Source organism: Garra rufa, chromosome 10, assembly GCF_049309525.1.
Source record: "Garra rufa chromosome 10, GarRuf1.0, whole genome shotgun sequence".
NCBI lineage: Eukaryota > Metazoa > Chordata > Actinopteri > Cypriniformes > Cyprinidae > Garra > Garra rufa.
Window position 1 is genome coordinate 4948022 of NC_133370.1, and position 14516 is coordinate 4962537.

General features: G+C 33.3%; 1 protein-coding gene across 2 annotated transcripts; it reads right to left on the bottom strand.

The window, feature by feature from the left end:
* Positions 1-8775: 8775 nt before the first annotated feature.
* On the bottom strand, positions 8776-13406 carry ccl25a (chemokine (C-C motif) ligand 25a). 2 transcript variants are annotated; one of them, XM_073848854.1, is made up of 5 exons: positions 13373-13406; positions 12707-12788; positions 11584-11701; positions 11323-11431; positions 8776-10173 (listed from the first exon to the last, which is right to left on the bottom strand). In XM_073848854.1, exons 2-5 carry the CDS (start codon positions 12768-12770, stop codon positions 10159-10161), a joined length of 306 nt encoding a protein of 101 aa, XP_073704955.1. In that variant the 5' UTR covers positions 12771-12788; positions 13373-13406; the 3' UTR covers positions 8776-10158. The 2 variants fall into 2 exon arrangements, with proteins under 2 accessions (XP_073704955.1, XP_073704954.1); XM_073848853.1 differs by lacking the exon at positions 13373-13406 and having other exon boundaries at positions 12707-12896.
* Between the last annotated feature and the right edge of the window lie 1110 nt (positions 13407-14516).

Sequence of the window (14516 nt, forward strand, 5' to 3'; positions counted from 1 at the left end):
AGAATAATGTTCGTCTGATGTACCGCTCTGCAAATTAGTCACAACAACGTTTCTTTGCAAGTCTCATATATAAAGCGCACTGCACTTCTCGGGTCGGCGGTACCAGCGCGATCCCTTACATTGTGATTACAGAGCAAAGAAATATAAATGTCTGCTTTATTTTATGTACTTCCACAATAACAACAAAACGTTACAAATTGCCTTTGTAAAAATACAGGGTGCGCTCTCGCAATTTATGTCTCTCTATGCAGCTTGAAAGGTCTACTTCAATAAAAGAATCGAAAACAAAATTGTGTTTATTTAATTCGTATAAATCCAACAAGAGGTAGGTAGTAATGTACAGTCTTTCCCGTGTGAGTTCATTATCTGTAACCATTGTGCTTACACTCAGAGCCAGCGCAGCATATTTCCACAGTATAATCCAGATGAAAAACCGGATTCGTGGCTTGATTCAGCTAAAGATAAAATTTAATAATATATAATAAATAATGTATACTGTGTATATAATCATACTAAGTATCAAGACAGCCCAGGCATGTTAAATTAATATTCAAGCAATAAGCTCATGTGTTTTACCCATGAACAAAAATACGAAGAATCAAGCTTTTCGTTTTTCCGTTTCTCAAACAAAATGAAATAATAATAATAATAATAGGCTACTCAAATTGTAGCCTACTCAAATTGTTATTATGCTTATTATTATAATATTATTATTAATATTAATAACTCAAATAACTCAAATTGTTATTGTGCTTATTATTATTAGGCGTATTATTTTTTTATTATAAAATCTTATTTAAGATAATCAAAACTATTAATTCTGAATAATCACATTTTTGATTGATTTAACAGCAAATCGAAATACGAGCAGAAATAAATAAATAGAATTCATAATAAGAAAAATATAATAATAGGCCTAATAATAATTATAGTAATAATAATAATAGGTTATTATAATAATAGATTATTATATTAATCTATTATTAATATAATAATAGATGATTATTATTAATATAATTAATTATTATTATTATTATTATTATTATTATTATTATTATTATTATTATTATTATTATTATTTCGTTTTGTTTGAGAAACAGAAAAACGAAATTAAGCTAGATTTGTTTGTATTTTTGTATTTGTATTTATTCTGCATGAGTTGAAAAATGGCTTTTCATTGCCGCCCACTTATAATTAAAGCATAGCTCTCTTTTTACCCACGGACAAAAATACTAAAAGGTAGTTATTTTTAAACTTAATTTTTTTTTTCATTCATTTTGTCCATTTTTGAAACAGAACGAAATTATTATTATCATAATACAATCAAACCGTTTGTCATTTCTATTTTATTTCTTTATAATCGTAGGCCCTATTTCAATTTTCTGTGAAATCAAACTTTCATCCAAATAATATTCCAAGCTCAGAGTTGATTATTCAGAAATAACAGTTTTGATCTGATCATCTTAAATCCTCTGGGTCTGAGGGCAGATTGGAGATTAATCCTAATAAACATGCCGCTACAACTGAAACCATTACATTAAAATTATTAAAACAGTTTATTTCTATATATAGCTGCTAGTGTATTCTAACTCCAGCAGCGTGCATCCTCCTTTATGTCAGGACTGTGGTAAAGGCAGCGCGGACAAACGCTTATAACATAACATCTCATAACATAATCAATGATTGTTATTATTAATCATATCAGATCGTATGACATAATATGTCGTTATTACGAGAAAAAGATGTCGTTTTAACGAGAAAATTATGTCGTTTTTACTAGAAAAGATCTCGTTATTACGAGAAAAGATGTCGTTTTAACGAGAAAATTATGTCGTTTTTACGAGAAAAGATGTCGTTTTTACGAGAAAAGATGTCGTTTTTACGAGAAAAGATGTCGTTATAACGACATAGCTGAGTGGGAAAAAAAATAAGTGTGCGGCAGCAATGCGTCACCGTATAATACCCATTGGCATGATATTTTGCAAAATAATAAAACTATACTTAAAAGACTAAATACCTTATGTCATTTTTCTTATGTAGCAAATGCATCTTGATTTACAGTTTTTCTTGATTGCTTTGATGCAGCCGTCAACTCAAAATCCACATTTTCAAAACAGTTAACACACAGGCCTAAACAGTGGCACTCATGGTCAAAATGACACCTTTTGTTTGCGAAAGGCTCTAACCATGCCAAAACATTTAAAATATGCAACAAAAGCAAATTTTACATTCAAACAACACAACTTGCAAACAAGTATATGAGCTCTTTCAGTCAATCATTACACAATCATTTTAAATGTTTTGGCGCGGTTAGAGCCTTTTGCAAACAAAATGTGTCATTCTGACCATGAGTGCCACTGTTTAGGGCTGTGTGTTAAGTGTTTTGAAAATGTGGAGTTTGAGTTGACGGCTGCATCAAAGCAAACAAGAAAAACTGTATTATATAATAAAGTAATCCTAGATTTTTTTGCCACATCCAGGGTTGGGGCCATTCATGAATTAAATTGAGAATGAATGGTAAATTCCAGTTCACTTCATGGAATGGAATTGGAATTGGAATTGCATGCAGCTGACAGGAAATGGAATTGGAATGTCAGGAAACAGAATTGAAATCAAATAAATTCCACTAAATTCCACTTGAGTTGCTAAATAAAATAATTAGACTTGATTTGCTTAATAGTTTATAGTACATTAGATATTGTAAATCTCATAAACAACAAACATATAAAAGAAATACAAAGTACTGTATGTTTAGTATGTTAAGCATGATCATTTCACATGCCAAATTTCAGGAAATGATGATAATTCGATGCAATAAAAAGTGAATGAAATACATGAATGAACATGACTCATTTTTTTGTGAGTTGAGACATGTATTATGTGGTAATCATATATTGAATGTATAGTACATCCATGAACTTATCACCACTGTCATTCAATTATTAATTCATAATGTACAGTTCTCATTTTTATTTACTTGCATTTGATCAACTCTATTTCATACATTCTAGGTATTTGTAAAGCATCATAAATAAAGTTCAAATGTATGTCTCTAAATGCAATCACAAATAAATGCTCATAAATAGCAATAAAAGGAATTCCCTGAATTGAATTCCACTTCCTGTAATTCCAATTCAATTCCAACTCTGTTTCCTGTAATTGTTGTTGAATTCCAATTCCAATTCCATTTCCTTCTTTAATTGGAATTGTTGAGTTCATTCCTGAATTGACCCCAACCCTGACATCCACATGCATATTTGGTTTTCTATATAACATCAGGGATGTGCAGAAAAGAAAGTTTTTACCTTTGATATTAAAGTTGAGCATTGACTTGAAGTATGCAAATGTCTTTTTGGTGGGAGCCGTTGCAATGGTAAATCATAATTGCATTGATCATGGCTGTTCATAGTCCTGGTGCACGTGCTAAACTCAGAGTCAACCTACTCAGAGTGGATTAAACTAACTTAGTTCAGCTGTTCAGGCTGAACCTCCTTATTGAAACAGTCCCCTGGGCTACACTAGTCAAGTTCTGTGTTGTTAATTTACAATAGCTCATGAGAGTCATTTTTGCAATCGTTTACGCTGGTGGCACTGAATGTTTTGACTAATTAAAAAACTCTGCTCATTAGAATCGTTATTTGCTCATGAACTGAGCTACTAGCCGTAGTAGCCTACGTATGTTGTTGATTCAGTAAAAAGAACCGACTCAGAATCATTTTTCCTGAATGTCACTATGCAGGTTGCAGAATGTACTAAAAAGAACCGGCTCATAACAGACATTTGTATGTGAATTGAACTACACAAGTCTGAAGTACCTATGTTAATGCACTAAAATAAACCAATTTCTCAGAGTCATTTTTATAACCAGGACAGCGCTGATTCGACTGTATGTTGTTGATGAGTTTGACTCTCTAAAAAGAATTAGCTCATAAGAGTTGTTTGTTCATGAATTGGACGACAGTCGACACATTGAATGTTGTTGATTCACTAAAACAAATGGGCTCAATTGAGTAGTTTTTGAAACCAATTACGCTGGTGGTACTGAATGTTTTGACTAATTAAAAACCCTGCTCATTCGAATGGTTATTTTTTTCATGAATTGAGCTACTAGTTACGTAGTAACCTACGTAATGTTGTCAAATCACTAGTAGCTTATAAGAGACGTTTGTTCGTGATTCGGACAACACTCGTCACATTGATTGTTGATTCACTAAAACGGGCTGAAAAATTAGTCATTTTTGAAACTGATTACGCTCAGGGTCATTTTTATGAACAGGACTGCACTGATTCCACTGTATGTTGTTGATTCACTCAAAAGAATGGGCTTATAAGATTATTTTTTTGAACCCGACTACAATAGTTGCCCTGAATGTTTTTAACTCTCTAAAAAATCGTGAATCGGACGACAGTCGACACATTGAATGTTGTTGATTCACTAAAACAAACAGGCTCAAATGAGTCATTTTTAAAACCGGCACTAAATGTTTTGAATAATTAAAAACCCTGCTCAGTAGAATTGTTTGTTCATGAATTGAGCTAGTCGCATAGTAGCCTGTTGTCAATTCTAAAAAGAACCAACTCAGAATCGTTTATTCCGAATGTGACTACACAGTTTTTGACGTAGTAAAAAAAACAGCTTATAAGAGACATCTGTTCATGAATTGAACCACACAAGTTGTGAAGTACATTACTATGTTAACTATGTTAAATCACTAAAATAAAACAATTTATCAGATTCATTTTTATTAACAGGACTACGCTTTTTGTCTAAATGGTTCCATAAAGAACCTTTAACATCTGTTTCACAAAAGGTTCTTTGTGGCAAATAAGGTTCTTCAGATTATAAAAAGGTAAGCAAGAAATGGTTCTTTAAAGAACCTTTAACTGAATAGTTCTTTGTGAAACCAAAAATGGTTCTTCTATGGCATCGCTGTGAAGAACCTTTAGAACCTTTATTTTTAAGAGTGTAGCACAGGTATATCTGTAGCATTAGCCATTGTACGGGTCAAAATTTTTAATTTTTCTTTTATGCCAAAAATCATTAAGATATTATGTAGGCTAAAGATCGTGTTCCATGAATTTTTTTTTTTTTTTTTTGTAAATTTCCTACCGTAAATATATCAAAACTTAATTTTTGATGAGTAATTTGCATTGCTAAGAACTGCATTTGGACAACTTTAAAGCAACACTAAGGATTTTTTTTTTTACCTTAAAATAATGTTTCCGAACTCATGTCAGTGGTTCATCAACTCATAACAGGGTGAAACGGCACTTTCGTATTCGCTTTGCGACCCTCTATCAGCCATAACAGCACTATGTAATTTGGGGTCGTCGGGTCGCGGTTTTGTAGTTCAAATGAGACTACAAATGCGACTTGCTTTACGGCAGGCTTCACAAAAGCCGGTGGGTGTAGCATCCTGCAAGGCTCTCTGGGTGGAGCATACTCGGCAGGTACATATAATGGAAGATACCTAGCAGCAGGTAGCTTGAACTATTTTCGTCATGACGGAGCCTGCAAAGAAAAGGAAGAGTGTGTCGGAGGAGGCGAAAAAAAGAAAACGGGAGCATGATAGAGAAAGACCTCGAACTAGAGTCAACATTGGACCGGCTTTCACTCATTGGTGAGAGCTGAGGGAGGCTACAAGGTGCGACACTGATGCTCACTTGGCATTGTTGCTACTGGACTTGTAAGTAATAATCTTTTTTCACCCCAACAGTGTGCATAGATCTGTGTACGATACATTGTAGATTGTTTTATATCGATTGGCTCATGTTAGCTAAGATGTTAGCTATTGTGCTAATATCTTGCTAAGCACGTAAGTTTGTGTTTATACGCGTTTTCTACCACTGATGTTCTGAGTTGAATGCAGTGAAGGATGACAATAACTGCCAAAATCACCCCAAATGTTCGATTGTTTCCAAAGTTGTTCATTCTTAATTTGTGTTTAGCGTTTTTGTTTGCTAGCATGCTTGAGTTAGTGAAGTTGTGAGTAGATTTTTGGCACTTGACATCGTTATTTCCAAAGCCGGTCCTGGATAGCCTCCAAACAAATAACGTGCATGTGACACGACGGTAGGCTAAATTATTTACGACAGCGGTAATGGACAATTCCGCTTCTAAGAGGGAGCGTTGAGGGAAAAGTTACTTGGTGTTGCTTTAAAGGCGATTTTCTCAATATTTAGATTTTTTTGCACCCTCAGATTTTCAAATTTGTATCTCTGCCAAATATTGTCCTATCCTAACAAACCGTACATCAATAGAAAGCTTATTTATTATGATGTATAAAGTTTAAGAAATAGGCCCTTGTGGCTGGTTTTGTGGTCCAGGGTCACAAATAGTGTCTTGTGACAAAATTATTATTTTATAATGATCATACATGCCTTTAAACTTATGAACTGACTTATTTGTAGTATTTTTTATGAATACTGATTGCGCTTAATTTTTTGACTCACTAAAAAGAACTGGTTCATAAGAATCATTTGTTAGTGAATCGAACTACTATTTGCGAAATACAGTAAATATGTTGTTCATTCACTAAAGAACGACTCATTATAGTAATTTGTTATGTATGGGACTGCGCTGGGACTCACTAAAAAGAACCAGCTGATTTGTTATTGAACTCAACTACAAAAAAATACTCAAAAACAACTAAAAAAGTAAAGATTGACTTGTCTCTAATGCTTCAGTCCTCAGGCTTTATGCTCCTCACACAGGAAAAAGATAACAAGAACGGTTTTCCTCACTCAGTCACATCATTACCAGGGTAAATTACGTTTTTACAGCCTTTACATCTCATTCTCACTCTTTTGAAGTGCAGAAATCTAACTTTGCCGCAGGATGTTTTTGCCTTGAAGCCAGAATGAACTGTGGCAACTGGAAGCAATTAATCACAAAGGAAGACAATTTCTGAAGGCATATTTCGCTGAGATGCTATCTGAGCAGACATGCCTCGGCCTCCTACACCACCAGCGAGGAAGAGAAAGGAAAAATGCCATAAAGGTGCAGAAATTGGACTTCACACGTTACACATGAAATGAGAACTCCAGGATGACAGCAGCATGCTGGAACCCGCAGGAGAGGCGGATATCAGACAGCGTATCTAAAAGCGTTCGCCATTAGCCGTGACAAGATAGTGATGCTTGCATTGTAGACTTTGGCACATCTTTCAGTAAGATAACAATAACTTGGAACTGTTTTTGGAGATTTACTATGATTTAACCTTTGGGAACAATAATGTGGCACAGTGTATGTATACATTATTAAAAAGAACTTTTTTCCCAGAGCAACTTATAAGAAAGATTGTTTGTGACCCTTTTAAAAATAAAGGTGCTTTAAAAGGTTCTTCACATGGATGCCATAGAAGAACCATTTTTGGTTCCACAAAGAACCATTCAGTCAAAGGTTCTTTAAAGAACCATCTCTTTCTTTCCTTTTTATAACCTGAAGGGGAGACACTGCAGGCAAAAACGCTGTTTTTCATTCACCTATATCACGTTTGAGATTTTGGGCTTTTTGGTTTTTCATAAAGTGTTTTTTCAGACTAGGAAAGAAAACGTCCAAAAAACACTGTTAAGTGTTTCTTTTATAGCACTTTATCTATTTGTGTCAATAGATTTCAATTACAATGCATATTTTTAAAGGCCATTTTCTCAAAATGATTTTTTTCTTCTACACTAAGCCATAAATCTAAACTTCAGTAGCACTTACACACACCAAACTTTAAATTTTTATTCCTGTCTTTATCCTGAAGGTTTCTACTGAGGGATTTGTTCTTATATAATTTACTTGATTTTATATATTTTATTCCTCAAAAAATGGTAAAAATATAGTTTTTCCTGTCTGTTTTCTGAATGATGTCCTGACGAAATGAGATACCCAAAATGCCCTCAGTAAAAACATCTGACTCTAGTATGTCAAAAAAATTAAACAAGAATTTTAAAAACTGACTTGATCCAGTGTTTAGATTTTTGTACTAGAAATGTATACAAATTAGTGCATATTTCATTAAATAATACATCATTTGCATATTTAAACTTAACATTTTAGAAAACTTGTAATACAAAAAATGTTTGCAATTATCAAAGAAATCAATCAACTAGGTAAGTAAGGCAATAACTATTAGTTAATTTTTTTACCCTATTCACCTGAAGTGTCTCGACTTAAGAACCTTCTTTTGCCACAAAGAACCTTTTGTGAAACAGAAAGGTTCTTCAGATGTTAAAGGTTCTTTATGGAACCATTTAGACAAAAAGGTTCTTCTATGGCATCGTGAAGCACTATCAACAAAGTACTATCTGATTGGCCTACCCTCATTGTACCATGGTACCGGCACAGTACTTTCATGTACAGGTTGACCTTTAGAAAGAAAATTTAACAATCTTGTTTCACAAGAGCCATAGGCTATAATTCGTCTTGCTTTTTATTGACCCTCTTTTATTGTGCAACAGGTCTTCACGGGAAAGCGAAAGTAGGTTGCAATGCAATTAAAAGCATTTTTATAATAAATGTAGTCTGAAATGGATTAGGACTGTCAGATTTGTTCTACTACTGTCATGTTTCTCAAAACATGCAAGTGCAAGAAACTAAACTATAGAGACCTTTGCATGAACTCAAATATTTCTCATCAAAAACGTTTAGAATCAACTGATCTGCATTCATTTTTATACCTGTATACTCTTTGTATGACAGCTATGGATTGTCTTCAAGAAACATCTACTACTTAAACATAATAATAAACAAAACAATAATGCATCAATTAAAAAGGACAAATCTAGTTCTTTTCAAAACATTTTATTTTTCATATATGACAAAAACAAGAGCTTAGACCCAGCTTCAAAACAGCCGAACAATAAAACTCACTGCATCACTTCCTCTATAAAGATACATTCTCATTGGATCAAGCGTGAACATTAAAGTATAAAAAAGTAAAAGAAAAACCAAACATATAAACGAAAAAATTCAGATTTACGAATATAAATGAGATCTATGAATATTCACACAATCAATAGCTATAAAATAATCACTTATTAAGCAAAATAGCAAATCATAATTTACAATGCATTATAATATCATACAAACTCAAAAAAAATTAAAAAAAAAAATCACTTGTCGGTGTGTCAGCACTACAATAAACTCATAAGGAAATAGAAGGATTATCTGCTTTGCTTACAAAACTTTCCCACCCACATTCATGACTAATAATATATTTTATCACACTGACTGTTTATTATAGATACTGTGGGGCAAAAGCAGCAAATCAAAGTGTGCAAAGTGAAAGTTCATGACACAGTAGCTTAATACGACCCTCAATGTTATGCTATACACATGAGCTCTGTTCCAAAATCTAGTGAGCTGCCTACATAGGGAACATGTTCAAGCGTCATTGCGTGCATTGCAATAGAGAATGACAAAGCGAAAGAAATTTAAATATACATATTATTGAAAACAGAGAAGTACCAGTAAAACTGATTGGATTGATTACTATGCAGAGCCACTTTTGAGCCTTTTCCAGGTTTTATACATACACCTTGGTATTTTTAGGGTAATTTCTGGCTCATTGTTTCACAGTCAGAAAAGAAACTAGAGACTAAATAAGAACAACAACAAACTTCTGAAAGGGGCAAAAACAAAAGACGCAGGCGTTAACGGTGCTTGTATGAAGAGATTAAAATACATCTGAGATTATAGTTTTATCAAATACTGAGACATTTGTCGCTTATAACTTTTTTAAGAAAAAAATCCTCAGACACTGGACAAGGATGAATCTTTTGTAGTGTGCATGCATTGAACACCCGCACTTGCACATTTTCAAATAAAGGCGAAGTATACATTGGGCTTCAGTAGTAGACAGCTCACAAGGATTTACTACAGAGCTTGAAAAGTGAGGACAACAGCCGCATGTGGAAAGGGAAAACAATGGCCTTCTCCCATTCTGAGCATTTAAACAGCCCAGCAGTCCATCAGTGAAGCAACAAAAGTCAGGAAATGCCACCTGATACCAGATAGAGCACAGGGCAGAACACCGGAAGTACTGAGAATATCAGTCAATCCATGCTGAAATGTGCGCTCGGAGAGCCAGAACTCAAAGAAAGAACGTGATTGGCCGAGACAACCGGGCTTCTTTCCCTCTGGTCCTTTCTCGGCCGCCACTGGCATGTTTAACCCCTATTATACTGTACATCAAAACAAAAATGAAGGGATTTACATTTCAAATAGAGTCTTTTGACAAAATCATTTTTTTAAATGACAAGATTTAGATTTTAAACACTGTATGGGTCAAAATTACAGTAACAAATATATTAAAACTCAATTTTTAAATAGTAATATGCATTGCTAAGAATTTCATTTAAACAACTTTAAAGGCGATTTTCTTAATATTTTGATTTTTTTTTTTTGCACCTTCAGATTTCAGATTTTTAAATAGTTGTATCTCAGCCAAATATTGTCCTATCCTAACAAACCATACATCAATTAAAAGCTTATTTATTCTGATTTCACTTCTCAATTTTTTTAAAAAAATTTACCCTTTATTACTGGTTTTGTGGTCCAGGGTCCAAATAGTGTCTTGTGAGAAAAGTATTATTTTATAATGATTACACATGCAAAAAAAAAATTTAATTTGTCAAACTTCAGGCAGTATCACTGATACACTAATATTTTGAATTTGATTTGATTTTTTATAATTTTTAATTTTTATTTTAAATTTAGTTAAAACTTAGTTAAAAATATTTTAATGTTTTTATTTAATTTTTTTATCTTTTAATAAAAGTATTTATAGAGTAGTTTGTATTAGTTTTAGTTGATTCAGTAGTTATTTTAGTATTTTTTTATATAGATTTTATTTTATTTCAGTTTATTTTAAGTGCAAATTTATTTCATTTTGAATAAAGATTTTTGGTAACACTTTACAATAAGGTTCATTAGTTTACACTAGTTAACTAGATTAGTTAACAAGAGCTAAGAATGAACAATACTTCTACAGCATTTATTAATCTTAATGTTAATTCCTAATGCATTATTAAAATCACTATGAACGACTGTTTTTATTAACCAACATTAACGAAGATTAATAAATAATGTAATAAATGTATTGTTCATGTTAGTTAAAACATTAACTAATGACACATTATTGTAAAGTGTTACCATGTTTTTTTTTAATGAATGGGACTATGCTGGTTGCAAAGGTTTTAATAATGATAGTAACCCTGACTGCAAAAGTATTTACGTCAACAGTTTATGCTTAATGTGCTTGAAAAAATTTAATTGAGATAGTTACCAGTCACAAAATTCTACATTTTATATAAATTCCAAAGCATACACACCTTCCTCTTCGGATGGTTTGCTGTCGGCTTGTCCACCTTCAGCATGAGTTCATGAACCCATTTCTCTCTGGGGTCGGTGCAAATCATTCGGCCACGTTTCAACGTGAAGCTGTGGAGAGACAATTGCATTAAACATCATTAACTATGAAGTTTAAAACATGAGCAAAGGAAGCTATGAAACAAATCTGTACAGTTAATCCTTTTGATCTTTCATTCAATGCAAATTTATTTTCACAGCCACAACATATATATGTTGCTTACACAACAGCTGGGATGTTGCAGCCTCCATCCATCTCTTGTTTTCTGTAGCTGATCACTCTGCTCCTCATGGATGGTTTAAGTTTCCTGACATACTGAAGACAACAGTCCTCATACGAGCCTACAGACACACATATGTTCACATCAGAGGCATAAAAACACACATATGTGACCCTGGACCACAAAACCACTCTTAAGTAGCAGGGTAGCAATAGGCAAAAATACATTGTATTGATTTTTGTTTTGTGCCAAAAATCATGTTTCATGAAAATATTTTGTAAATATCCTACAATAAATATATCAAAACTATTTTTGATTAGTAATATTAGTAAAATTAGTAAGGTGATTTTCTCAATATTTTGAATTTTTTGCACCCTCATTTTTTCAAATAGTTGTATCTCGGTCAAATATTGTTCTATCCTAACAAACCATATATCAATGGAAAGCTTATTTATATGTCTCTTTTGACTGGTTTTGTGGTCCAGGGTCACATATGCATCAATGAATCATAAGTACTTTTACAGACCATTACAGATGGCTGATTTAGCAAATGTGTCTCATAAAACAATAAACAGCGGCAATTAAGGAAGGGATGGAAAAACAACACGAGTGCTTATCATGTTTTCAAAAATGAAACTGTTTAGTATCCACTTATTTTTAAAACCTTATTAGAGAAACATTGTGCGGTGGACACACTGCCATCCGCACTTTTAAAAAGTCTTATTCAATTATTTGTTTACATTATTTTACAAAATAGGATCAATTGGTGTAATATAATCTATTCCTTTCCTTTTTGTTAATTACTCTTACATGCAATATGAAAAAAAGTACTTAAGCACTTAAAATGATGACAGATGCTTTAAAAATAGAATAATAATATATAAGTAGCATAATTAAATATTATTAAATATAACGTATGGATATGACAAAAACAGGACATTGCATGAGTGATTTAAATGAATGCAGTTTGCAATTGCATTTGCTTTTCCTTTAGAATTCATTTAAATTATCAAAGTGTACCCTTAATGATCTAAACATATTCAGCTGTTGTTCTGAACTTTAAAGAAGTGTTTTCAGTGTAAAAGCACCTGATAATGTGTAATACAATCACACTTGTGGTTTTTACCTTGTGCCAGTGTGAGGTAGAGGAATCCCAGAAGGACGACGAAGAAGAAGACGCTGATCCGCATGATTTCCCTGTATCTCTACTGTATAAATGAGACGGAAAATCATGAACCGCTTCACCAGACAGACTCACAAACACTTGCCCACACGATAGATGCTCCTATGAGAGCCTCCATAAACCTTATCAGCATTGAAGGCGCGCTTTCCAACGTACTTATCCTCATTTCTACGGCCTTGACCCTTGGACATCATTAACGTATTAAGCTCTTTGTGTCGTTGAAAAGCACTTAGAATTACGACAGACACTGTAAAAATATAATTTCATCATCTCTGAAGAAAACAATCAACGTAAAGACAAGCCTACACACTTTATGAGAAAAAAAAGACAAAGCTGAATGCAAGCTTTGTGCATGAGCACATTAATCTTAATTGATCTTTAGTAAATCATTAATGAATATTGACCTGTGCTACAAGTTTTCCGGTCACTCCGACGCATGCTGTAAAACTGCAATAATCACTATGTCAAATTTACTCATAAACCTGTTAGATGACAGTCGGCATTTTAAAGCGAAAACAAAAATCATATGGGTTGGCATCATAAAAGAGTTTAAAGAGCTGCTAGCTATTCAATCCCGTAAAATTGTTGTTTTCATATCAGACTGCTCACCTTGTTTGTATAGAAAAGCGTAGTTTCTTTCCTGTACCAGGATTCTGTGCAGGTTTCCCAGCTGCATTGACTTATAAGGGGCCCAACCCTGATACCTGAGCCATTTGAAGCCACATCCCTCGTATGATGGAACATTATAGGTTCAGCTTTCATGGTTGATTGAAAACCACAGTAACCAATTTGTCTATCAGGATTTTGTATGTATTTCCTTTGATTCTGATGTGGCTAACCAACATATTATTTTAAAGGAATAGTTCACCCCAAAATAAAAATGTATTCACTCTCAGACCTTCCAGGATGTTGATGAGTTTGTTTCTGCCTCGGGTTTGAAGAAATGAAGCATATCATCACTTGCTCAGCAGTGAATGGGTGCCATCAGAATGAGAGGCCAAACAGCTGATAAAAACATCACAATAATCCTCAAGTAATCCACACCACTCCAGTCCATCAGCTAACATCTTGAGAAGACAAAAGAGCTGTTGAACTGTTGAATAATGCTTCAAAATGCTATTAAAAATAATGGTTATGCTTAAATGCATGATCTTCTAAGCCTTCAGAAGCCATATAATAACAGATAAAAATTTGAGTCATTATCCATTAAAAAGGGGTACACCAATTAAATCTCTTTCAGTAATAATACATGCAAATATGTATAAATTGCATACACAAGATGCCTAATTCATGCAAACTTGATGATTATCATTCAGTTCATGCCAGGTGCTGTATAAAAAAAACTGAAACACAATTATAGCGCAAATTTGGGCCTTGCAGCATTTTAAGAAATCTAAGCCAAGCGCAGGGCTGTTTGAACTTGACTCGCGCTGAATATGACTTCTAGCGTTTTGCAAAAAAAATGATTGACAGGAGAAAGTGTATCAGATTTCAGCCTCCAAAGAAGCAAACACGCTTCAGCTTAAAAGCACATATGTTATCATATCATGTTTCCTAGCTCAGTTATGAACCCTTTAGCGTGGCATCTTAATGAGTGACATTTTACTTTCTGATCAAGTTGCTGTTATGTAAGTTTCTTCTTTTTTCTAAGTGTGGACTTTAGTTTGAAAAAGAGTAGTGTAATGTGTAAATTCATAGAAACATGTACTAAAGTGAGGAGAACAAAAAATGAGAACAAAGACATGACTGTGAA

What these genes read in the sequence shown, in the direction of transcription:
- ccl25a (XM_073848854.1), bottom strand. Translation starts at nt 12,770, where the DNA reads ATGCGGATCAGCGTCTTCTTCTTCGTCGTCCTTCTGGGATTCCTCTAC. An exon ending in CTACCTCACACTGGCACAAG is followed by an intron (nt 11,702 to 12,706) that starts GTAAAAACCACA and finishes GTGTGTCTGTAG; the next exon opens with GCTCGTATGAGGACTGTTGT. An exon ending in TGCAACATCCCAGCTGTTGT is followed by an intron (nt 11,432 to 11,583) that starts GTAAGCAACATA and finishes GTCTCTCCACAG; the next exon opens with CTTCACGTTGAAACGTGGCC.